At 36.2% G+C, this 27522-nt stretch overlaps 1 protein-coding gene across 13 annotated transcripts in view; it reads right to left on the reverse strand.

The window, feature by feature from the left end:
- LOC128231457 (unconventional myosin-XVIIIa-like) overlaps positions 1 to 27522 on the reverse strand; it is a 69705-nt gene that overhangs the window by 25126 nt on the left and 17057 nt on the right. For 4 of the 13 annotated variants that reach the window (XM_052944301.1, XM_052944299.1, XM_052944297.1 and 1 more), the window contains exons 2-21: positions 23725 to 25723; positions 19235 to 19429; positions 17895 to 18071; positions 17477 to 17687; positions 17043 to 17185; positions 16399 to 16499; positions 16074 to 16134; positions 15686 to 15830; positions 15275 to 15533; positions 14857 to 15049; positions 14556 to 14642; positions 12499 to 12539; positions 9796 to 9847; positions 8563 to 8781; positions 7844 to 7988; positions 7460 to 7622; positions 6976 to 7159; positions 6654 to 6849; positions 6301 to 6398; positions 5145 to 5210 (exon numbers count right to left, since the gene is read on the reverse strand). In XM_052944301.1, the coding sequence (XP_052800261.1) occupies positions 5145 to 5210; positions 6301 to 6398; positions 6654 to 6849; positions 6976 to 7159; positions 7460 to 7622; positions 7844 to 7988; positions 8563 to 8781; positions 9796 to 9847; positions 12499 to 12539; positions 14556 to 14642; positions 14857 to 15049; positions 15275 to 15533; positions 15686 to 15830; positions 16074 to 16134; positions 16399 to 16499; positions 17043 to 17185; positions 17477 to 17687; positions 17895 to 18071; positions 19235 to 19429; positions 23725 to 25701 (4713 nt within the window). In that variant the 5' untranslated portion in view covers positions 25702 to 25723. Of the gene's footprint in view, positions 1 to 5144; positions 5211 to 6300; positions 6399 to 6653; positions 6850 to 6975; positions 7160 to 7459; positions 7623 to 7843; positions 7989 to 8562; positions 8782 to 9795; positions 9848 to 12498; positions 12540 to 13321; positions 13340 to 14555; positions 14643 to 14856; positions 15050 to 15274; positions 15534 to 15685; positions 15831 to 16073; positions 16135 to 16398; positions 16500 to 17042; positions 17186 to 17476; positions 17688 to 17894; positions 18072 to 19234; positions 19430 to 22040; positions 22188 to 23724; positions 25724 to 27522 lie in introns of those variants that run through there. The other 9 variants (XM_052944307.1, XM_052944308.1, XM_052944302.1 and 6 more) reach the window with 8 other exon arrangements.

Below are 27522 nucleotides of genomic sequence, written 5' to 3' on the forward strand. Positions count from 1 at the left end.
GCACAAGTACAATACATAAAAATTATTTTATTACAAGTATAAATCTCATTGCATTTTGAGAAGGCTTAAAATTGGAACTTTTGCCTTAGGAACTAAGAGGACATAGAGTAATCTGGCTGTAAAACGCTACATCCAGATGTATGAGGTCATAATGGCTGTTGAAGATGGGAGCTAATCTAAAAGTCAAAATGCAGCCGACTTCGGCATTCCGCAGAATACAATTCAACTTGGTTGAAAACTGAAGACCAAAAAAAGGACCAGATTCCTGTGACGTCTATATTTTTATATTATTGCATAAATAAATCAGAAAAAACACGGCATTGTCACAATTTCGAATGTATAATGTTGCAAAAATAACGATGTGCGAACAGCAACTATGTCGAATAAATACTCTTCTCTAGCCAAGATAACGTAGGTAAATAACAAAACGTATCAGAGAAATAAACACATTCAGTAAACATTCCCACTTGGCTTCATATTCGCAAGGCTCGAAGTGTTTTGCCCAGTCCCTGGAATATCAAGCCAACCGGTTTCGACGTTACTAATACCAGTTTTTAAGAATAACAGCACTGCAATCTGCTAACTGATGCAGGTATGGGTCCATTTTTGACAAAGGGACATAACCTGAGAACTATTTTTAGCCAGAGTAATTGAACATGAGAATCATAATCCTTATCAGTTTTCTTGTTATTAACATATGTAACTATGCATCCTGATAATTTCCATAACAATTCACCTTTATAATTATTGTGCAAACAACAACCAAAAATGTAAAAATATCTTTGTGCACAGAAGAATCAATGAGGTTAATAGTCCAAAACATGTGGTAGATCCCAAATATTGACACAATAACAGCAAGCAGTGTACTAGTAACAAATCAACGTTCTGAAAACACCACAGGACAACAGGGAAAATCCAAGAAAGTGGCATCAATTGATTACTCAGGAATTTCCACAAACTGACAAGGACACATTCTGCACATCTCAGGTAGAGTGACAGACGTCTAAGCTGCTTATCTCAATGATTCAATGCTTTATGCCATTATTATTTCAATATCTTTAAATATCTATAGTAGTTGAATACAGAATCAATGACATTTATTTCTATTTTTAATAACAACACTGAATCCTGAGTTACCAACTTTATTTAAAACATGTTGTTAGGGAAACAATGAAAATTAAATGTCTTGAAACTAGAGCTGTCACAGAAGTAACAAATACCTCCAACATGCTGCCAGGACACATGAGTGATAAGCTTTTTCCTCTTGTATAATCACATGAACATGTAATGTATATTGCTAAACCAATTTATCAAACCCAAAATATATTTCAATCTGTTGTACCTTTCATTACTATATATATTTTTTTTTTTTTTTTTTTTTTTGGGGGGGGGGGGTATTTTTTATTATTTATTTAATGGTTGGGGGGGACAAAATCATTTGAAAAGGGGCCATAACTCTGTCAAACTCATGTAGATTGTAACCTAGGTCGAACATCAACATTTTCATGTGTTATTGTCTAGAAACTATTTTTGACAAATTCTAAATTGAAAAGGGGGCCATAATTCCTTCTAATTGGTTGCTTGCAATCAAAGTTAAACCTAACTTGTACTACATGGTGTTAGGCAGGTGTACCAGAATTTTTATCCATCGACTCTTTCATGAGATAATGTGTGGACAAAAATGAACAACTGACAACCTTACTCCTATATACCCCAAAACATATCCCATAAATCTTGTTTTGTTGGGGTATTATGATCAAATATTGTCAATTTGTGCTACCATTTTTAATAGGTAGCATTACTATACAACTATCAAATGATCTTTAGGAAAAAAATGGTAGTTCCCTGACACATTTCATAAGACTACAGTACTTGTAGTAGAGAAAAAAATTGGTATGCACAGATTGTATTGTCAAGATTAAAAACACAGTCTGACAGTCTGACACAAGAATGTTGTGGTATCACAAGAGCCAGGATTAAGGTAACAGAGCAAGCACAGATTCATTCACTACAGTCATTAAATGCACTTCTCACTTTTATTCTCACTATTAAGACAAGCCATTAAGCTGCAAGTCAACATAATCAATTTTCCACTACATTTAAAGATAATGGCCTCCATACTATTTAAGAAAGAAAAAGAGTCACTTAAAATAACTGAAACAAAGGTAAACACTGCATGAATGACACTGCTATGATACACTGTATGACGAATGAACATTGTATTGTTATGTACATGTATGATCAAGATGCTGTATTTGAGTTTACAGTAAAACTGCAAACTCAAAGACCCAACCCAAAACCTCGAGTCATCCGATGTATCAAGTTATACTGAGTTCCCATTTTAGGCCTGTATAAAATGCCTTATTTTCAAAGTTTAAAGACAAGAACATGTCTAGTAGAATTAAATCATATATATATATCAGGGCTTCTAAAAGTTTGAACCTAAATCGGTCCGGTTACGGCGACCCCCCCAAAAAAAACCCTGATAAAAATCCCCCCCCCCCTAAAAAAAGAAGACCAGTTTCGAAGTCCGATAAATGTCTGATGAATTATGTCACACTTTTTCACGATGTGGATTCTGTCAATATTTTTTTGCGATGTGGCAATTCGTTAGGGTGGCAAGCACATAATTAACACATAATTTGTGTAATTGTGTCTTCTGCGACCTACCACAACACGTGATTGAACCGATTGCAAGCGTATGCCAAATTAACAGATATCGAGTGTTCAGCGTAGCGGAAAAAGCAGCTGGTCGTGTTGGTCTGATGGTAACTAGGACACTTTTATTGGGGGTTATTTTGAATGTGTGAATGACCCAAGAAGGTTTGTGTATTACAATTTCTACAAATTTTACTGACTTAAATCGTTTCGGACCGAAATTATAAAAAAAGGAAAAAAATTCAGACCGATTTTGTTTACTTTTTGAAACTGAAATCGGTCTGGCTTGGTCAAAATCGGTCCAGATCGGCAAATTGCCATTTTTTAGAAGCCCTGATATATTTAATATGTTTCTCACAATCAATTCTCATCATCCTCTTCGCCATTGTTTAAAACAATTAATAAACGGTGCTTATCGGTCTTTACCCTTCCTTAATGTTCCTTTTGTCTGTCATTGCAACTTTTAAAACTTGTGAAAATTTTAACATCTGTCAATTGTTTGTTTATTTTGTAACACGCTTTCGGGGAATAATGTGCAAAAATGACTTACAGTTATTTATAAGATTTGTGTATGATTTGTGTATTTGGAACTGGCAATGGTGCTCGAGTGCTAGACTTATTAAGGTTTCAAGTTATCGTTAGTATATTTAAAATGAAAATAGAAAGAAGAACGGTCAGGATTTAGCCAAGATCTCGTCCATTCCGCATTTCTCGAGTTATCGTCTCCTGGAGTTATCGCAGTTTCACTTTTTTCATATATTGTAGTTTGAATCATTTGGTTCATAGACTGGTTGTGGTTATAATGCAACTATGAGTTATCGCAGTTTCACTTTTTTCATATATTGTAGTTTGAATCCTTTGGTTCATAGACTGGTTGTGGTTATAATGCAACTATGAGTTATCGCAGTTTCACTTTTTTCATATATTGTAGTTTGAATCATTGGTTCATAGACTGGTTGTGGTTATAATGCAACTATGAGTTATCACAGTTTCACTTTTTTCATATATTGTAGTTTGAATCATTTGGTTCATAGACTGGTTGTGGTTATAATGCAACTATGAGTTATCGCAGTTTCACTTTTTTCATATATTGTAGTTTGAATCATTTGGTTCATAGACTGGTTGTGGTTATAATGCAACTATGAGTTATCGCAGTTTCACTTTTTTCATATATTGTAGTTTGAATCATTGGTTCATAGACTGGTTGTGGTTATAATGCAACTATGAGTTATCGCAGTTTCACTTTTTTCATATATTGTAGTTTGAATCATTTTGTGCATAGACTGGTTGTGGTTATAATGCAACTATGAGTTATCGCAGTTTCACTTTTTTCATATATTGTAGTTTGAATCATTTGGTGCATAGACTGGTTGTGGTTATAATGCAACTATGAGTTACCACAGTTTCACTTTTTTCATATATTGTAATTTGAATCATTTGGTGCATAGACTGGTTGTGGTTATAATGCAACTATGTTACAGCATATCTTTAGCATTTGGAACGTCCGACTGTCCATCCCAACAGTTTCCTATCCATAACTTACAATTGCTTAGGCCATCAAACTCGGTAGACAGGTTGGTCATGACAGGCAAATGAACCTTATTGATTATGAGCTCAGTAGGTCAAAGGTCAAGATTGTCGAGACCAAAAGTTGAAAATCTGTTTCAAATTAATAACTAAAAGGGCTTAAGCCTAGCGACCTCAATCTTGGTAGGCAGATTTGTCATTGCCAGAAGATGAACGCTATTGATTTTATGGCCAGTGAAGATCCCGGCGACGTTGAAAACATAAAGGTTGTCCAATTGATAATTAGAGTAAGGCTTGTGCCTAGGTCATCAAACTTGGTAAGGAGACTGAACATAACCTGCAGATGACAACTAAGAATTGAACTCTTAAACCTACAATCCTAAAAGTTGGTGTGAAGGTTGGCCTGCATATCTTTATTGTAGACCGAAATGGACTTTAAGATCAAGCTCACCAGAACTACTACAATCTTGCCCATTTTTCAAAACAGGTATTTTTAAAAAGAAAACAGTTACAGTTAGTAATTGAAATGTTTTGTTTGGAAGGTGCAAAAACATTATAAACATCATTTTGGTTATCACTTATATTGACCTTTAAGCAGCTCTATGTATATCTATATAACTTGCATTGCCCATATTCTCAGCTTTATTTCATCCATTTAACTTATTTACTGCTATCAGGGGGATGCATTCATGATTAACTTGAAACTATAACTTATCAACTACTATAACAAAATTTAAAACTGGTCAATAGCTATACCTACTATCCACAAACTTGGAAGGTATATTTGCCTTAACCTTAAATTTACCTAGATAGATTTAATGTGCCATGATTGTCTGCCATAAGGGAGGCATACATTTTTTACAACCATCTCTTGCTTTTAAATATTTCTAAAAGTCCTTGCTTTATATCAGTAACATTATGTAAAGCGAAATGTATTCAGTTCATATAAATGATCTCACCTTGCTGAGCCCTATGCGGTAGTTGAGCTTGTCAATGTCCAGATTCTCTATGATCTGTAGCACAGCCTGAAACAGCGAACACCGAACATATAAAACATGGCACAGTTTACCTCTCCCTTCACAAACAGCTGATGGAAAACTGAAAAATTCTTTCTCAAAATAATAATATACAAAAAATAAATCCTTTAGCACTGTTGCAAATACTGAAACATAGCATGCAATTCAGAGTTTAACCATCTACAATCCACATTAACAAAATCGTACTGGACAGTGTGAAGCCAGGATATGTATGATATCTTTGACACTTTTCTTTTACCTCATTGCTAAACCATCAATCCTAGTGGAGCACTTTTGCCTTTTGTTCAGCATTAAATGAATTTGGCACTAAATGCTGGTCTGGGTATGATAAACCCATTACAATGCTCATTTGAGCTAATCAATTTGAAGTTTGGGTCTCACTATTGAAACAAAGTATGTAGTACTGCTATTAAGAGCTCTTTTATTGACACTGTAAAGCTGTTTATGTACAACCCATATTTGAAGACAATATCCTAGACAATAATATAGCAGGCTAATCTATGTAATTAGCAGGTATTTGTCAACAAGCTTTTGGCTTATTAAAGATAATATCTATAATATCCACACATTGCAATCTTAAGAAGATATGATTCAGTTTCAACATAGCAATGTTTCACAATTAAAGTGTGTACCAGCAATAAAACTTTTAATATTCACTATCACAGCAAGTTACACTTTAACTATAAAAAATCAAATAAAAGAATTACAATTCAGATTTTTTATGTTAAATTTCCTACAGAAACACTTAGTTGAAAGAGAACTGTCCAGTAACACTAGTGGTCATCAAAAATGTTTAACTGGATGTCCTAAGGGTATAACACAGCTGGTCTGTATTTAATATTGCTTTAATTTCAAAACATTACATGATATGATGTAACAATGTAGTGTACATACTGGCCAACAGTTAGGCCAGAGATTTTATTTGACAGATTTTCATCACGCCAACCCCAATCTTAAACTCCCTACCCCCATTTTTTATCCCCCTTCATCCATTTTGTTATCCCCTACCCAATTTTTTCATTTGACAAAAAATCATCTTCTCTCAACCAACCACACCAGGCATATACCATTCACTCACAGATTTCTCGTTCATGTCCGGTGTCGGTCTCACCCCAGGTGGAACAAGACCTTCAAACTTCTGTATAAACTCCCCAAATGGGATGTGGTCAGGAAAACCTGAAGAAAATTAAACAAAATTTTAATAATAATATACAGTGAGTTTTTTATTTGATTTCCTTTCATCAAATAAATATTTCCATAAGGTGAATAGAAAATGCATATACTGTAAAGAAGTTAAATTCAAACAATAAAGAAAGTAATTATTAATCAAATTATTTAGGTTCATTTCTAGACAATGACTCAACTCCTTTTTTTGATTCTGAATATGTAGAACATTCACTAGAACACCTCATGACATGATTGGCCTCTCACCTTGCCGATGTATGCGTACAGACTCCAGAATCTCATTTCCGCGGAACTGGGCGCGTACCAGCGGCACATTCATAAGGATATCATCCTGAGTCTGTTCTGCAGTGCTCCTTAACTCACACAAGCCCGCATTTGCCTGAGGCAGCAGGCAGTGGATAAAATGGCACTTTGTCTTACGCAGGGTCTCTATTATAGTGTCCTGAGGATAGAATGAAAAACAGTTTTATCATGGTTAAATATTTTTTACACTTATATACAAAGCTTTAAATCTTTAAGGACAAATCATCGTAACAGGTTTGAGAAAAAACTTAAAATGATTACTCACCACCTGGAACTTCACTTGTAGACACATGGATCGTTTCTTGAGGCCGGCTGTCCCAGACATGAAAGTTCTCCTCATGCTGCCGACGCGTCGGAGTGTATTGGACCCCTCCATACCAACAATGGAACCACTGACCAGTCCACCAACCGGAGCTTTCACGCTGTTGAACAGCTCCTTTATGTTGCCCCTGTAACATAAACCAACAAATAAAATTGAGAAATTTATGTTTTATAAAACAACGACAAATGAATGCTAACACAAGAGGCATAATAAGACAGATATTTTAGCCAGAGAAATAGGAATTATATACAAACAGGAATATATATGACCATCATGGACAGGTGTACTGAGTTTAATTTTTCTCAAAGTTCCTATCTTATGACAACAAAGTTTTGTCAAAATGCTGATCACGCCAAGCCTTGAATAATTATTACTTTAACACCTCAACTTTTTTCCTTGTTTACAATTTCTTACACACACTACTCACTTCTTTGAGTCCTGCAGAACCTGTGTTGCCACCTTGGCGATGGGGTTCTCCCGGCAGACCTTAAGCCAGCCACTAGCGTTATACTGTACAGGGTTTGTGCCCTGGAAGTGGTTCAGGATGAACGTGTTACCAAGAGATGACGCTTTCCGCAGTAAGCTGTCACCTGAAACATACACAGTAACTGTTATACTTCGACATCTAAATTTTTCATAAATTTTATGAATGTTAAAACACATCTCTTGTGTACATCTTACTGAATGGTCATCGCATACATGTACATGAAGTTTCCATTTTCATTCATGCATATCAATTATAAACAGCTTAAAATGAAAAAAAAAAAGTGCATTTTATATTTGTTTCATCAGCTTGTGGTATGATACGTACGTTTGACCTTCTGTTCCCCATGGTAGGTGAAGAATCGTTCCATAAATGTGTCCTCTGTCGCCCCAGGGAAGATGGCCTCCTCATCCAGTATCCATAGCAACCCTTTCTTTTCTGCCTCACGGACCTCTGGCGTTGATGTTCGTACCTGCAAGGATATTTTTCTATTCTATAGCAAATTTATAAATAAAGATCCTGTGATATTCATTTAGTTATTATCCACACATAAAATTTTATTCTATAAAATATATTATTTAATTATATTTAAATTTGTTAGGTTTTACCGTTCTGATTTATTTCCATGCTTAAAAGAAGGTCACTTTCTGAAAGGTCAGAGTTAAAAAAAATGTAAATTAAAAAAATATATTTTCAAACACTGCAGTATAGAGTTTTGCCATTCACTGTGCAAAAATACAAACAGGAGACGTGCGCCTGAAAAAAGAGACAGAATTCCACACAGTTGACAAGTGTTAGCCCTTCGCCTTTCTACTTATAACCTGCATTAATTTACCCCACAACATTCAGGAACATGTACCTGTACCATCATTAACTAACTAGGTCTGGGCTAATGAAGTGAAACAACAGCACTGCAAAAGTATGTCCCCTGTAAGGAAGTTAAAGCTTGCTCAGTGATGAAACACCAAGGTCATAATCAAACCCCTAGCACTCTTCTCTGGTGAACATCACATCAAGCAACATTGACCTTGACCCGACATGGATACCTCTTCATGGTCACCAAAATGGTTGCCATGTTGATTGCGAGCTGTGGGGGAGGTTGGGTTTAAATGCTGGTTGCATTTTAACGAGGTCACTTTCACAGGTATTTTAGAGTTAAAGCTTGGATTGCTGGTGCTTCTATGATACTGTTCAGAGGACCTCGTGGTGCCATCTACTGAATGGGAATGATTTGTGTCCTCATAGTAGCTGGATGGTCGCTTGAGCTAATTAGCAAAAATATAAGGTGTTTCTCAGAAATCAAACCAAATTGTATATATAGTAATCTGAACATGGTAATTCACATAGCAGTGTGCGAAATTAACATTAGCCCAATCGCTAGAGGCGACAAAAAAATTACTCCTACTTTAAGATAGCCTGACTGGTGATGAAATTATGGGCTTTGTTGATTAAAAAAAATATCAGGTTGCTATTTATCTATACTTTACTGTTTGAAAACAATTTTTCTGACTATTTAGTGTTGTTTTTTTTAAATAAACTTTATGTAGTTACCAATAAATCTGAAAATGATGCAGCATATGTTGACTGGCCCGTCCCCCCCACCCACCCACACACACCAATACCCCCACCCCTGCAACACTGGTTGGCAGAACCAGCCCCCCACCCCACACTTGCATCTCTAATTGAATAAAGTAAAATGTTGTGCAGTTTTAATATCATTCCTTGTCTTTAACCATATAAAGCACTCATAAAGATTCCCCATTTTTTCTGTAAACTACATGGCTACGGAAATTTGGCTCGGCTACAGTAATCTCAAAACCTGAAGCCCCTTTGGCTTCCACATTAAAAAAGTTAATTTCGCACACTGCATAGATAAATGTTTTCATTTATTCAATGTCGAAACAACAATATACAAAAGTACTGTACAAGAAATTCCTTTAAAAAAGAACATAAAACAAAGCAAGAAAGTCTGTATATCTATGCTCTTGAGCATGGCAAATTAACATACATAAGCCTTAAATGATTTTATGGTGCAAAGCTAAAGAAAAATAAAATAGATTGCTTTATAAGCTTGTAGCAAATATTCAAGTACTTCAAAAAACTTTCTCTACTGTAGTAGCATTAATTCTTGTTTTATTTGATTCTTCTTTACGGGCTGCTGCAGCAGTGCAAAAAGTAAAATATTTAGAAAAAAGGCATTAACAAACTATTAAACAGTTTTCCTAAGTTTCATTCCAAATATTTGAGGATAACATTCATGTTTAAGAAGTATAACATACATCATTCATGTCGTTATTCTGGAGACCATTCCAGGGGATTTGTTCACAAAGGCTGAAAATTCAGGGGATTTTGGTAGTATTCTGGGGGATTCATTAAACAGGGCTAAGTTGGCGAAATATCAAAACAATTTTAGGCACAAATACGAAAAAAGTTATTGACATATTTATTGCTATGAAAACTAAAATCAAACAAGAGATGTTTGTCAAACATTATGCCCCCCCTGAGCGCCATGTTGTCAGGATGATATGGACAATTGAATGAAATATGCATGGACCGAAATGACAGCTGATTTGTTGCTGTTTTAAGATTATGACCATTAAAGTGTGAGGATAAAGTGTGTTATGACCGTCATGACCTTTGACTCTATGAACTCAAAATCCAGAGTCATTAGCTGGTCACCAGAAACCTAAATGTCAAGTTTGAGGGCCATGGGTGCAGGCATTGTCAAGTTATCAAAAGACAAGTTTTTTTCGTTCAAGGTCACTGTGACCTTGACCTTTGACCCGATGACCCCTTAAATCATAAGGGGTCATCTACAAGTCAGATGCAACTCCAAGTCAAGTTTGGAGGCCATGGGTTCAGGCATTGTTGAGTTATCACTCGGACAACCTTTTACCATTCAAGATCACTGTGACCTTGACCTTTGGCTCTATGAATCCTAAAATCAATAATGGTGATCTACTGGTCAGGCTTAACATCCATGTCAAGTTTAATGATCATAGGTTCAGGCATTGTCGAGATATCATTGGGGGAAGATTTGTTAACTTTTTTGCATTAAAGGTTACTGTGACATTGACCTTTGGCCTGATGACCCCCAAAGTCGATAGGGGTCATCTACTTGGCAGGCGCAACCTTCATGTCAAGTTTAATGACCATAGGTCCAAGAATTGTCGAGTTTGCTTTCAAGGTCACTGTGACCTTGACCTTTGACCCCTAAAATCAATAGGGGTCATCTACTGGTCAGGCCCAACCTCCATGTCAAGTTTGAGGGCCATGGGTGCAGGCATTGTTGAGTTATCACTTGGACAACCTTTTATCATTCAAGGTCACTGTGACCTTGACCTTTGGCCCAATGACTCCTAAAATTAATAGGGACAATCTTCTGGCCAGGCTCAACCTCCAAATCAAGTTTGAGGGCCATGGGTGCAGCCATTGTCAAGTTATCACTCGGATAAACTTTTACCATTCCAGGTCACTGTGACCTTGACCTTTGGCCCAATGACCCCTTAAATCAATAGGGACCATCTTCTGGCCAGCCCCAACCTCCAAGTCAAGTTTGACGGCCATGGGTGCAGGCATTGTCGAGTTATCACTCGGACAACCTTTTACCATTCCAGGTCACTGTGACCTTGACCTTTGGCCAGATGACCCCCAAAAACCATAGGGGTCATCTCCTGGTCAGGCCAATTCTCCAAGTCAAGTTTGAGGGCCATGGGTGCAGGCATTGTTGAGTTATCAATCGGACAACCTTTTACCATTCAAGGTCACTGTGACCTTGACCTTTGGCCCAATGACCCCCCAAAACAATAGGGGTCATCTACTGGTCAGGCCCAACCTACAAGTCAAGTTTGAGGGCCATGGGTGCAGGCATTGTTGAGTTATCACTCGAACAACCTTTTACCATTCAAGGTCACTGTGACCTTGACCTTTGACCCATTGAGCCCAAAAAACAATAGGGGTCAGCTACTGGTCAGGCCCAACCTCCAAGTCAAGTTTGAGGGCCATGGGTGCAGGCATTGTCACGTTATCACTCGGACAACCTTTTACCATTCAAGGTCACTGTGACCTTGACCTTTGGCCTGATGACCCCCAAAAACAATAGGGGTCATCTACTGATCAGGCCCAACCTCCATGTCAAGCTTGAGGGCCATGGGTGCAGGCATTGTTGAGTTATCACTCGGACAAGCTTTAAAATTATTTTACCATTAAAGGTCACTGTGACCTTGACCTTTGACCCGATGACCCCCAAAATCAATAGGGGTCATCTACTGGTCAGGCCCAACCTTCATGTGAAGTTTGATGACCATACGTCCAGGAATTGTTGAGTTATCACTCGGACAAGCTTTGGTCTACCGACGGACCGACCGACATACCGACATGCCTGTGCAAAGCAATATACCCCTCTTCTTCGAAGGGGGGCATAATAAATTCAAGGATATCATAATACATAAAACATCCGAGCATACATGCCATATTTCTGGAGACCATTCCAGGGGATTTGGACATTAAAAGGAAATTTGCTCCATCAACATTATCACATATTTTTACCTTTTTCTTCATATAGATGTTTTTTTGTTTATGCTTCTTAACTGATGAGACATTGTGATGTTATATGCAAATACTGTATATTGTAATGCACTTGCAGAACAAAATATGCCATAGAAAAAAATATATGTTAGAGGCAATTTAATTGGCTTACCTTCCTCCAAAGTCAATTAAAAAAATCTGCTTACTATCAGAAATAATGACTTTCAGACTTAAAGAGATTGAAATAATTATTATAAATATTGTTTATTTCTTCTATTTTCAAAAAAGTTATTATTGTTTGCCTTTGATCATTATTAAAATTAATTAATCATTACTTGTAAAGTTGATAATCATTTTTCCTTTTGGCATTTAAAAAAAACCCTACATGTTCATTGTAATTCATGAAGTCATTTTCTCCCTTGTGGAGTTGTTTGTTTGCATTCAGTTTCACTCACTGTGGTTTCACTTTCTCATTATTGCCTCTTGTAAAATTTCCCTAAAAAAATAAATATACATATATTGAGGGTAATTGTTTCAGTGAAAGATCATAATATATTTCACCGAGTGAGCACCAAAATTTAATGGTCTAGCTTCGAATGAATATATTACTTTTAGTATTCACAAGGTGAAATACATTGCTATCTTACACTGAAACAATTTTTCTTTTTATCATATGCCATAAATTAAAGTTAATGTCATTTGATAACACTTTGTTTGAAAAAAGTGCCAATTTGTATGCGCATGTATATAATGTCAATTTTGAAATGATGTGGTTGAAATTGAGTACCAGCCTTGTGCGTGCTGACATTCGATGTTGAACTCAGGCCTGGCTAAAATTTCATAACGGTGGAAAATATGAAATTGATACTTTCACTGTTTGAAACAGTGAAATATTAATTTTATTTCACTGATAAAACTCTATTAACCACCAGAAAGCATATATTTAATATAATAAATATATAATTTTGTTTCTTTATTTTGTTTAAAATTCCAGGGAACAATCTTCACCTGCCGGGAGACCTGGGAGGGATCAAAATTTCTGTAGATTTTTGCCCCTGCTTGGGATTATGACATGAATGCATACATGTAGTTCCTCTCAGCTTTTAAATCAGCAAACACATAAAAGTCTTAAATGGACAACAAAACAACAGAATACAGTGATTTTAAAAAGAAGTGAACTAGGAAAACATACACAAAGTAAATTGGAATGAATTAAGGAACTACAGGGAAATAACTCTAGGAAGGACATGTAAGGTGAAAACAAGGAAAGCTGCTCACATATATGGGACTGGCAGTCTGGAATTGAACAGGCTTTGTGTCAACACAGACATACGACACTGTGTGTCAACACAGACATATAACACTGTGTGTCAACACAATATAAAACCCTGTGTGTCAACACAATATACACCCCTGTGTGTCAACAAAGACATACGACATTGTGTGTCGACACAATACACACCCCTGTGTGTCAACACAATAAACACCCCTGTGTGTCAACACAGACATATGACACTGTTTGTCAACACAATATACACCCCTGTGTGTGAACACAGACATACGACGCTGTGTGTGAACACAATATACACCCCTGTGTGTTAAGACAACAAAAAACCCGTGAAGGGGGAGTCTCCTCTGTGGCAGAAAAACAGCAACATACACATCTTAAATAGCAGCATGGCCTTGACACAATATAAAAGCTTTTTGGACAGTGACATCTATGAAAATATCCCAATCACAATGCCTCTATGATATTCTTAGCATCATATAAAACATCTGATTAATATGAAAGCATTGAAACTTTTAAGTCAAAACAATTTAATTTGTAGAGTAGGTCGCCTGTTTCTAAATATGAAAATGTAAATTTAAAGGAATCTATAATTATCATCCAATTTTGCATTTGTACATTTTCATAAATGATTTAAGGTCTACAAAAATATCCCTGATTGTCAATAGATAATAAAGCAGCCTATATAACTACATAAAATAATACAATAATTCTACAAATAGATAAACATATGCTAGCAACAATAATTGTTTTGTTTTCTAAACTACATGTATAATTCTTTAAGCAACTTTCATGGCACAAGTGGCCTACAACAGTTTACAGTTTGTGTCTGCAAAGCAATGTGTTCGAACAAGGGAAAGTGAATACAAGTACCTGATACAGCTAGCAAATATAATCACAATTCACATGTTAAATGAAGCAGTTTTTTCTTTCAACCACCCAATCAACAATAGAGCTTTTTTTAGATGTTTTTGAAGATACGCCAGAGAGCCATACGTATGTGTATCAGTATTTCCTTCAATATAATATTCTTTTCTTGCATTGAGAGTTAAAAATATAACAGTATTTCTTTTTATTTATTTCAATAAGGTATATATATTTCAGAATATCATAAAAATCTTACAACACACACAAAAAGTAGCAGTACTTTGTAAGAGAAACATAGCTGTACACTAACAATAATACAGCACTAACCATTGTAAAGGAACTAAAAACTACACATACCAAGGACTGTTGTGAAGGTTTCTCTATCAGGGACACCATTGCAGCCGGAGAAGTAGTCACAAACTCAAAGTCACACTCAATGTTTTCCTAAAATCAGTGTTTCATTGTGAAAATGAATGTCCAAAATAATGATACTTTGCTGCAGGTGTACTTCAAAAGAATTCATAAGGAAACATGATATATCAAGTGCAGCTGAAAATAATATTTTTAAAGAGACTAACACATTTTCAAATTATTGTTTAAGTTATCAAAAGTTAAAACAGTTGTTCCCCTTTACTCAAAATAATAGTCGCAAAAAAACCTGGCTGTATCTGTCCTGTGGTGTTGTGAATACAAGTTCATGAAAGAGAAGCTGGAGTTTCTCCTGCGTGTAGTTGTGACAGAGGTCCTCAAAGCTCGCACCTGTCTGTCGCCCACACGTTGCAGGGTTCTGGAAGCCCGGGCTGTCCACCACAGTAATGGATGACATTGACCGGAAGTTTGATGACAAGGATCTTAAACACACACAATCCTTATACAACAACATGTAAGTGATACCTTATCATGGTCCTATATTAATAAGAAGATAATTTACTCTCTTTGTTCAACCACTCTAGAATAAAATGCTTGATTTTGGCTTGTACACTATTTAAATAATAATTCATGATGAACGAGACACAGAAGTATTAACATAACAAAAGACTAATTACCAATTGCTAACAATTAAAGCAGAACAGTACCTGTTGATAAGTGACACAATGGCATTAAAGACATCAGAGTACAGTCCTATAACAAATCCCTCCAGGGCCTCCATGGCAGTTGTGTTGGCCTCAGCACCCTTGTCGGCAGGGCTGTTTCTCATGGAGGTGGTACGCCCAAGGGTGGCAGTGCCCGAGGAGGAGAAAATGTTCCGGGCCAGTTCCTCTGGGGAGATTCCAAGCAGGGAGGCAGCCTTCTGGGCACCAGCTGGGCGAGCAAACTGACCCTTGTTGTTGTTTCCTGACATAGTAACAATCTCATTAAGCAGCATGTCAGTTTGTTTTTGTTTTTTTTCATGGTTGTCTTTGCACCAGATCTCTATTGAAATATTCGAAATATAGGACTAGGTGTACACTGAGAATGTATACATCACTGTAGAATGGAAATCATACCTTTAGAAGCACCGGCTACCCCAAGGTGGTAAATGGCTGCAAGAACAGAGCATATGGATCTAATCTCCTCCTCAGTCATGCCAACCTTCTCCATGGCAGCATAGATTCGTGCCCAGTATTGCATAGCTCTTTGCTTATCCTCTGCCTGTTCACAATGTTCCAATATGTTTCAAGAAAAACTCGACTATCATCATTTTTTAAACCATATAGAATAGACTACAGGTAAAGTTTGTGGTGGAAGTGACATTTGTTTCAGTAAATTTATGAAAAAAAGTTTAAAACATTCGAAATTTATCAATCTCCACAACATAACTAAATAATGTTTCTGGAATGTAATTCTATAAATGTTTAAAAGTTTTTACAATAAGTCAACTTTGGCAATCATTACCTTTTGCAGAGGAGTCATGAAAAGATTTGGGTCCGACAAATTGTTCAGCTGGAGCTCAGATCTGGAAGGTAAAATTGTGTCTCTTTCAGCACATGATTATGTATGTGCAAGTTCAATAAAACCACAGTTAGAGAATTTCATCATTTAATATTAAAACCCAAATCCTTAAACTTGTGAAACTTTTTTGTAAAGAGATTTTGTAGAGTGTGATCCATGACTTAACTATTCTAAATAAGATAACACACAAAACCATCTTAATATCTTAATTTTATCAGTTTTGCCCAAAACATAAGATTAAGCTGATGAAGCAGGTCATTTTGGTTACCTAAGTTTGGAATCTACACCAGCCAGCAGCTGGTAGAACACATGGAAAGTGGGCTCTCCCTCCGGCCGCCGGACCACACGTGTCTTTTCAAACAACAACACCTGCAAAAAAAACATGGACTTCAATTTTATATTTTGCTAAAAGCTCAATTTATTGGTCTTACATACCGATTTTCAAAACTACACAAATTCAATTCTAACTGCTTTAAATCTTCCAAGTCAGAAATAGTTTTAAATTGGTCATAAGATTATTAACATGAGCCAACTATCACAAAATATGTGCCACCTGCTTTTAGGACTCAAAGCTGGATAATCATTGGTGTACACTTTACACAATTAGAAAAGGGACTTTTTCAATTTCGTATTTTTGTGTTAATTGAAGGGCCATAACTCTGAAATGACTTGGTCTTACTGGTTTGTTATTGAACTTTTTCACAAACATGCTGACCAATTTTGGTGATTGTTAATGAACAGACAACTTTTGTGGACACTGTGAGCTACTCGCCCATTGGTTTTCCAATTATATGTTAAGCATATGAAAACCATAATAAGATTGATAAGTAACTCCATTATCAAGTTCACATTTTGCTTAGTGTTGTAGATTTTGCTTAGTGTTGTCTACAATGATAGACCAACCACTGTTACCTGTATGGCTGCAGAGACAATCTGGCCATTGTGGTCGAAGTCCATGGTTGTGAGTTGAGCAAATCTGCTGGCTGAGGTGTTCAAGATTGTGCGGCTGTTGCCAAAGGCCTCTAACAACACTGTTACTGCATTCAATTTGTCAACTGTAAGAAGAATTTTAATTATATGCCAGCTTTGTTTGATTTGAAAGACATTCACAATCAGACATGAGTTAGATGTAATCCTATGGAAGGCAATTTCCTCTGAACTCACCCTACTATTATTCTTGCTGAAAACATAACAGTGGTCAAAATCATGCAGAAAGTATCATGTTTAAGACATTTTGAAACCAGACTGTGAGAATAACAAAATTTTGAAGACACCCTTCCCTTGACATCAACAAGGCCAACTAGGAATCCAGGCACAGCCAATAACATTATCAAAGGCCCCCTTACCAGTAAGGACCCCGCCAACAGACCCAGCACTTGTGGCGAGGTAATGGAGCAGGTGATGGGCATTGTATGACTTGCCGCCACCACTGCGCCCCGTCAGAACCAGAGACTGATCCTGGCGCGTGTTCAGCATCTCCCTGTACGCAATCTGAGCAGAAGCAAAGATGTGTGGGGGCATGTCCTCCTGCTTGCAGCCCTTGAACATCTGAATTACCTACGGGAGTGAAAACAAGGTTTGTTAGCCACATTATAATGAACTCAAGAGATGTTTTTCTTAAAATCAATCTTAAACCATTTTCAAAAATCCTTGTCACTTGAATTTCCCAGTAAATTAATACTGCTGTCCTTTTTCACTGTCTTTAATTTACATTCATGTTCACACTACAGTTGTAGTACATACAATTATTGATTATAAATTCACCTTTTCTGAGTATATCTGAAGAGGCTGCATGGGGTTGACAATGATGAGCGAAGGTCCGCCATATGTGTGTATGAGGTTACCCCCGTACCGCTGACGGACTGTGTGCAGGGAGCTTGACTCATTCAGAAATCTCAGCAGGGCAAGGTCCTCTGCACGGTCCAGTTGGGGAGGATTGGTCTGCAAAAAAAACCCGGTGGACTGACTTGTTGGTACAATTGCAATATGTCAAATAACTGCAAAGCATTGATGGTACAGTGGAAACTCACTAAACCGGACAAGGTCTGGACTGGGCAAAATTTCCGGTTTAGTGAGGATTCCGGTTTAGTGAGGATTTGATGTACGGAGTAAGTTTACTCAAAATATTAACTGAGTTAACCTTTAAAGGATTTTGCCCTCTAGGGACAGTTCAATTCTCCGAAGTATAGACGAAGGTTGGGACATGATTAAAGCACTTGCAAAAGTGATAAGCATAATTAAACATTTCTGCGTTTTTATAATCATCTTTTTTCCAAGTCTTGATATAAAACAACTCGCGTAATTTAATGTTTGTTTAGTATGTTTGATAGTTTAATTAACGCACCACTCTAATTTGATTCAATGATAGAAGTCTTTAGATAAAACAACCCTTCAAAATGATCACTAAATAACCTTTTGTAGTTGGGTATCATATAAATTGTAGTTAGAAATTTACAATGTATCTGCCGCCATGTATGTATATATGTTTTGTATATGACCTCATTTGCCATGTGTATGGTATGAGGGAATAAACGGTGTTTGACTTGACTTGACTTGAGTTCTTTATTTTCTGCAACAAACAAATTAATGTTTCAATCAATTTTCTTTTCACAAGTTTGATTATCGCGCGACAGTCAATCCACAGCGCAATCATCATTATCGATTATCGAGTTAACACAACATCACAGGTGTAATATTTAACGACACACCAGCTGTCAAAACAAAGTGACACATGATTCGCGAATTACTAATACACAAAATTATTTTGACATGTTTGAACAAATAAACGTCCAGTTTTGTGAGGCAAAATTACGTTGACAACTAACAAATTTTCTCGATTTTTTGTCCGGTATCCGGAAATCGGGGGTTCCGGTTTTTATAGGGATTTTTTTACATTGAAAATAGAAGGGGAAAACCGGGACTCTTAAAAAAGTCCGGTATCCCGAGATTTCCGGTTTTGTGGAGATCTGGTTTAGTGAGTTTCCACTGTACTACATTAACTTAGAGACATTGATCACATTTATTTCAACAGTTCAACTTGAGCATTTATTGATCATTTACAGATAATATATTTTCTTTTCAAGAGCAATAATAAAATCACTGACCTTTTCAACATCATCCTCATCCACCTCCAGAATTTCACCACCATGGTCGAGGCGGATCTTGACACGGCCCTCTGGCACCCCATGTCCCTCCCCCCTCAGCTGACTGGCAGAGGCAAACCCGCCCTTGTGCACCAGCCACACACGCTCGGCATCCATCCATGTCTTCTCTGACTGCACCTCCGTCTCTGATCGTGCCTGAAATGTATCGGTGCTGGATTAGAATATGACAATGCTTTCTGCAAAATGTAGCAAGAAAGGGTACACATTGGCACATGCTTACTCACTTCTAAACTTGTATTACCTGAGTATTGGCAGTTCATCAAGAACACATCTAAGCATTGTCAAAAGAAGTACATTTATTATTTAAAATTTGTTTGACTGCAATGCTTTCCAATAATAAACAATGCAAAATATAGCAAACAAGTGATTAGACTGCCCAGTCTTCACTACATTTGATATTCTATAAATCTGCATGGAATTGAGGTGGATAACCATTATGTTACGTGTTAAACACAATAGATTTTAATGAATATCTGTGATAAAGTCCCACTACCAACCTCAAAACAATGTTGTTAACAATAGCCATATTGTGATACATAAAATATCAACAAGTTTCAAGAAGAACCACAATCAAATATGGTATCAAATTGGATTTTATGAATGCTACAATATTACAAGAATGGGTTTTAGAAACATATTGAATAAAACCAAATGTGTTAGTTTTAAGAATTAAAAGATGGAATCACGAAACAGTGAGATAAGTTGTCTATTGTCATGAACATTCCAACAAAACTGGAACAAAAATATTCAGAAAAACAGTAGTTATTGTTTTCTTCACCAATCGGAAATACTTTAACGTAAACCCTTTGCTTAAATTCATCAATAAACACTTGCTAAAGCAGATGCAATCTGTTATAAAGAAATAGAAAAAAACTTACTTCATGTTAGAGACTTAAATAATTGCAAAATTTATAAAAATAAAAAAATCTGTTTTTTATCTAAGCAAAAATGACACCAAAAAGAATGACAAAATTAACGTTGCAAAGAAAAAAAAACAGTTCAAGGGCAGTTGAAGGCTAGCTTCACAATAAGTCTAATGCTTATTAAGATGTTTTATGATGGATTGCTGATATAAAATACTATTACAAGTGTCTAATTTATGGTTCATTTCAGTGTTTCAGGCTGTCCATTATGGTTTCACAATCATATGTAAAGACAAGAACATCATTATGATTGTCACAGAAAATCATCAAAAATGAAAATATCACCTATAAAAACCTTTTGCATTTACATCCTAAATGCAACAATCATCATAAGTGTTTTTGCCCATGTTTCCGCCGGACCTACCTGATCTCATTGCTTAAAAAAACTCGGACGTAAACAACCAGCATAAGTTCAATTAAGTCATTAATTTGTTACAATGGTTAAAATCATTTTTAAACCAATGGGGATGCAATATTTTTGAACATGTTCAAGTTTTAAAATCCATGTTGACCAATGTTTTTTGTGTTATACTGGCCATTAACTTTGAAACGAAATAGCTTATCCGTGTCATAGGGTCTAACTTCTATGACAGTGCTGTGGAATTATGTGGATATTTGTCATAATGTGGTTCTGCTTAATAAATTAAACCACATTTTAAAATGCAATATTTGTTTTGTTTCAAGACCAACTTTTTACACATACAAGTAGTATCAGCATGTTTTCATATTGCTTCAGTGTCTTGTGCATACATATTTCAGCAGTTGGGATGAAAACATGTTAACAAAAATGATGTAAACAATTATATACTTTATCATTTATTTGGAGGTATTTATGAAAATTTAATGTTTTTCTAGCTGTGCTGGGCTTAAACCTTCATTTTCCAAGAAGACCCCAATAAATGATAACCTATACTATTTAGGTTACTTCACAATATTTCACAAAACACACGTGAAGTTTCATGTATACATATTTCGAAACAAGCAGATTAATTTGCATTTTAAATCTGCCTTTGGTGATCCATCACACAGATATCTGAAACATTAACTGTTGAATAAGTAATGTTTAACGTCTGAATACCTCTAATTATATGCACATAAATATGGTAAGCTTGAGAAGACAGTTTAGTATTTTTTTAAAGTAGAAAAACAATAGCTTTTAGTTCAGATAATAAAGCAAAATAGTCTCTGATTAATTGGTCTGCAAAAAACCCTCCTCATTTGCTTATTCGACAGTATTCATATTAAACTTATCTCAAATAATTCAATTTAACGGAAAAAAATCAATTTAAGACTAATGAGTTGGAAAAATTAGCATTTCACAAATTCAATATGACTCTTCACAAATAGAGTCAATTTTCAAAACTCATTGAAAGGTGTTGAGTTTTTCTTCAAATGAAACATTCCCAATTTTGCTATTCAAATTATTTGAACAAAAATAACTTAGTATATATCAATCACTTATTCAGTCAATATTTTTTATGACAAAAAATATTTTGAACAATTGTTGTTGGTTAGAGCTTACAGTCAAAATAATTGTTGTTTAATGTAATAGTTTTACTGAGTATAGCACTAAATAAAATATAACTGTAATGAATTGAAACAATTACATGTTTCATAAATGCACAGTCTTGCAAATAACTCTTGTTTCATTTAAATTCCATACGAAGTCTAAAGGCATAAAATTGTTCTTTTGATCATGACCCAACCACAGGTAATAAAATAAGGCAGACAATATGCAAAGACACTGGCAGCAATTTAAACCAATTAATGTTTTGAATGCTTAAAGGGATTAAATGTTTTAGCAAACAGAAAGGAATTCAAACCTTATGCTTGACGTGATGCCCTCGTTGCTGGTAATGTAACGCATTACCATGATGGGGCGAGGAGGATCCATGTTTATGCATTATTCATAATCACAAAGCAACACAATATAATCCACAGCACACCAAATGAATCCACCATTAATGAGTAACCAATAGGTATATACTAACGGAAATTTAAGACACAGGTAGTTTATTGTTGACTTATCAAGCATACCATACAAAGTATAGTACATTGTATACTCAAATAAATAGGTAGATATTTTGTCTGTGTAGGTAGTCGATGGCATTGTAAAGCTATATGGTATATCTTTGAGTATATTTGTCCAGCATGGATTGACCAAACACAGCCTGTATCACTATCCACAGTTGCTTTGTAAAGGTTCCTCGGTAGTTCTTGAGCTAAACTATTACAAGAAACACACTTATTTAAAACTCTTATCATTAAGACAAAGCATAACCATGTTTCCGAAATATTTTTATACTAATTTGTTTATTCAACTTCAATGAAAGCTCCTAACAAAAGCGATCTGACAAGCCCATAAACATTGTTCATTGTAAGAAGTTTCAAGGCAGCGTGCCAACCTGGCATCTTGAAACAATATCATTTAAAACATTTCTAATTTTGAAATGAATTTGATTTTAATGTTCAATGAAAGGTTTGTGTAAGCCCAAATGCTTGAACAAATTTCACATTCAGCAATTTAAACGTTGTTTGATTATAATAATCAATTATTTTAAAAAAAAATGCTAGCCCATTATCAAGACATTAAGGGTCACCAATGATGGCATATTGTGCAAAGCTAGGTAGAAGTATATGAACCACAACAACCAACACACCCCAATGGAATGCAATAGTGAATGGAACTCTTGTTTATTTATTTACACGTTAATCACAGTGCAGAGTATATATATGCATAAGTGCAGAATACTAAAATATATAGCCAAACCTTCAAATATCAATACTTCAAAAAAAAAATCTTAAACAGAAACACCTAGGACAGAAGGCAGCTTTAACAGCCGACAAAGGGCAAATGACCAGCACAGGAACACCAGTGTTCTATTCCGGCCTTGTATCTATTGTTTACATTGAAAATGGCCTTGTTTGCTTACATGCTTATATAGCTAACATGGTCACTTCCACTTACCTATTTACAAAGTTTAATGCACTTCAAAGCTACCAGCTCTTGATACCTGATACATGTCATTTGGTCAATCAAAGCAGACCTATCTGATAAGGACTATTTGCTGCCAACAAAGACAAAGAGAACAGGCGCAAATTAGGAATGGCAAATCAATATACAATAGTAGATCATCAATTCATATTTCATTAGCATTCAACAATGGAATTCATCGTGACTGAACTTACTATAGATAATATTTCTCAATATACACCTATCATATCACTAGTTTGAAAAGCTAATTAAATTAAATAAATATTCCTTATAAATCAAAGTCAGCATTTAAAGACTATACAAAATACAGCAACTTGACACTCCATCCCCTCTTTCCACAGAAGGGATAATCAATAAGAAATGGTTGGCCATGCCATCGCAAACAAGAGAGCAGACTGATATGCTCCCAGCCCTATATAATAAGGATATAAAACTCAACCACATAATACACCTACTTCCTTACATACTGTAGTTACCAGTATCTGAGACCTTTGTACCCTGATTGTTTTCACCTGTGAGACCAGGGAATCTTGCACCCTGAATGTGTCAATGGCTTGCTGGAGGTCCATCTGCTGGCAGCTGTCCTGCCGTGTGAGGCGGGGTCGGGATGGGACAGGCTCCTCCTCAATACGAGAGCCCTGCAGGGCCCCATTGACCACCAACTGAGAGCGCCCCTTCAATGGAGAGCCAGGTCGAGGTGAGACCAAACTTCCACCACTTAATGTCCTACGCCTTGTATTGACTTCTACATTAGTTCCATTTTGCAAGGCACCTTCACTTTGGGAGTTGCCAGTTTGTCTCTTTCTATGATCAGTATTGTCAACAGTTTTGAGATTTTCTCTGCTAGATTTTCTATCAATATGTCCACGTGGAGTGGTTCTGTCCGTAGCGTCTCTTGGGGAGGCCCTTGCCTGTACTATGGGAATACCCCTGGGTGAGGGCTGCAGGCCTCTGGGTGAGTTTGAAACTCTTGGGGAGCCTGACACCCTGGGTGAGGCTGGTTTTCTGGGGGAGGCTGCCAACACTTTCCGTGGGGAGGCTACTGACTTCCTCGGAGAAGATGGGACAGCTCCTGGAATAACTCCCCTGCTTGATTTTCTTTCCAACGGAGGTTTTGCTGTTCTGTCCCCAGATGGGGACTTGACATTAGTTTTTCCTTCATGTCCAACTGATAGAATATTATTTCCAACACCCTGTCTATCTGCGCTTTTCTTCACTGATGATTTACTTGTGCTGTTCATGGTTGTTTCTACACCATTTATATCCTTTAGTTGATCAGATTTACTGGAAAGACCAAAACTTGAAGACTTTGGCAAATCTAATGCTACATACTCTGTGCTTCCATCTTTCAATATGGACAAGAAACTGCTTTCAGAATCACATGTTTTCAAAGGTCTAATAGGTTTAGAATTTGGAATTGGCAATTTTCTGCCTGATGATGTTCTCTTCAATGTCTTTACTACTTCATTGGATGCAACTGATGTTTCAGATAAGCTTTCATTTGAAAATGTTTTCAATTTCAAACCCTGTTTAATAACTGGAATATGTTTACTTGATGTTTCATTAACTATACTACTGTCACTGTCTCTTCTATTTGCAAATGGTGAGTTGACCTCCACTTGATTGTCTCTAAGAGCAAAATTATCTAGCTTTCCAGTAGCTTCATTGTCTTTAAACTGTTTGTCATCAAAGTCTTCGATGTCATCTTCATCTGAATCAGAGAGACCTTTTAAGGATAGTTTGAGTGATGTATCAAGTCCCGCAGGTGGAGTGCTTTTAATGTAGGGTTGTTGTCTGCTTGAGTAGGATCCCGCAGATAACGGCCTCTCTCGCAGTGACTGTATAACCTGCCTGTTCTTCCGTGCTATTTCTGATGGAAGGTGTTTTGGTGTACTCGTTTTGAATCTGTCCTTTATTTGTTGTCTCGGATGCTGACTATCTGCTACATCCACATCATTCAAATTTGGGTTTGTTCTTGATTTCACAAGTACATTTCTTATTGGTTTTCTTCGTGTTCCTGGTGAATCTACAATAGTATCAGTAAATCCAAAACTATTACAAATTTCTGCCTCTCTTCTACTACCAGAGGTACTTCCTACAGCATTTCCTATTCCCCCATCTGTCTTGCCTAAATTAGAGCTTTCACCATCAGTATGGTTAATGACCTGGTCAGTGGCCTTCACAATCTCATGAGCCACTTGCAGGATTTTGTCACTAAGATCACTGCGAGTACTCACATCACTTCTAGGTGAATCCTCTTCAACACCCTGACATCTCCCACTGTTTTGTAATGCCTCAGATTTTAATGTTTGCTGAAATTGTGGGCTATATCTTTCACCTTTTTTCACCTCACCGCCCTCTATTGCGTGCCCCTCAAGCAGCTGCCTTTGACGACTGACGAATGTAGAATTTGCCAGACGACTGTTAGATGCTAGGCGACTGAGGCTACCTCCCCTCCGCAGAGAGGAAGAGCTCCTCTCTTCTTCCATCACAGAGATCTCCTATCGCTTCCTGTAAAAGATGAACATACCTTATAGGACCAATCATCAACTAAATATTGCAAAAAAAAAAGTAAAGAAATGTTTTGTTGTCATGATGACTATAATACGGCTTTTTATAGATGGATGAATTCCCCTTCATCATTTTTATTAGATGTGGTGTTTTGTCCGAGAACGTATTGTCTTACACATATTTAATCAGGTGTTGTTAGGGGCCTGGGGAGCAAAGGGTCACTAATAATTTTCCACACTTCACCCATTTGTAACATCAAAGCGATATTGCATACGCTGACAATGTTTAGCAAATTTAAGAACGCTGCTAATCAGGGAGTATTGGGCCTCTGATACAGCTGTCAAAACATCAGTATTCATTATTCACAAGTCATTGGTAGTCTCATAGATGTCCTAATGCGATACAGTAATTGGGTCGCAAAACAGTAACATCGAAATATTTAATCAGTTCCAGTGGACAGCGTTGATGAAAGTCAATCAGTCAACCAGAATGTACATTGTGAAAACCATAATCAAAAGTTTACGTTTGTTAAATACGATAAAGTTGAAGGAATTATTTCAGAATGAATTTTGTTCGTTGTTTATGGCGATGTGAATATATATATAATGTATTTGCAAATCAAATATTGACTTGATTGACTTCATTAAAAAATGTTGTAAACCACTCGTAAACCTTAGAAATCAATTGGTTATTAGTATATTGTACAAACCAGGCACGCCATTTTAAACATTGTTGTTTTTGTCAGTTTTGAAGCAGACGGTCATCCGCAGATTATTTGTAAACATTGGCAAGGTGGCGCTAAAATCGAATTAATATTTTTTTATTTCATTTTTATGATAAAAGTTTATTTTATCACCACAAAAATATTTTGTTCAGCGTTTCCTATCAGTATTTTCCTAATGTCAACAATGTCATAAAATGATTCGGCGAGACCGCTACAGTAGCCACAGTATCGTATTTATTTTGTCAGAACGATTTTCGGACTTTTTTCTCAACGTTCTATTTTGTTTTTCATAGTGAGTTATTCATCAAGGACACTGACTTTAAATGTCATTTGATTCTGAAATGTCAGCAAATTCAAAGTTATGAATCCAAACACAAGTAAATAACAAAGCTGAATGTGACATTCGTACCCTATCCCGATCGTACCTAAATATGATTCGCCCCCTGCACTTTTTTATCAGTACATGTAATTGGCGAGTCTGATTGACTTTGTAGTTTGTTTTTCTTCATTTTTGATGCGTTTCAAGAAATAAACATATGGCATTGCAAAAAAATAGACTTCCGAAAAGTACCTTTACTACCCCAAAAAACTTTTTTTTTAGAAAAAACAATCTAGTAAAAGCCACAAGCTCAATGTGAACATTAATTGAGGTTTGAGGTATGGCATAGTATTTGTATCAGGTGTTACAATAAGCCATTTTTCCTTCAAGTCTCCCGTCTTTTCCCTTATTTGGCTTTAGGGAGAAGACACTTTTCCCAAAAAATTCAGCCTAATGAGAGCCATATATACATAATAACATAAGTGTCTATAAATAAGCATCTACAAGGCTCAGGGCATCATAGCAAAATCAGTATGGTTTGAGTGCTTATAAAATTTTAAACTACAAAAGGATTGTGTAAAGCTTAAAAATGCTGACAAAAATAAGGCTTCTGTACAAAGGATTTCAAAATTTGTTTTTAAACTGATAGTGATCTCTAACATTATTTTCAAATGCTTTGTTTTTCTTTTACATCTACACATTCACAAGCAGGTGCTCTAATGTTTTACTTTATCACAAAATTTACTATTGCCATGA

Source organism: Mya arenaria, chromosome 4, assembly GCF_026914265.1.
Source record: "Mya arenaria isolate MELC-2E11 chromosome 4, ASM2691426v1".
Lineage (NCBI taxonomy): Eukaryota > Metazoa > Mollusca > Bivalvia > Myida > Myidae > Mya > Mya arenaria.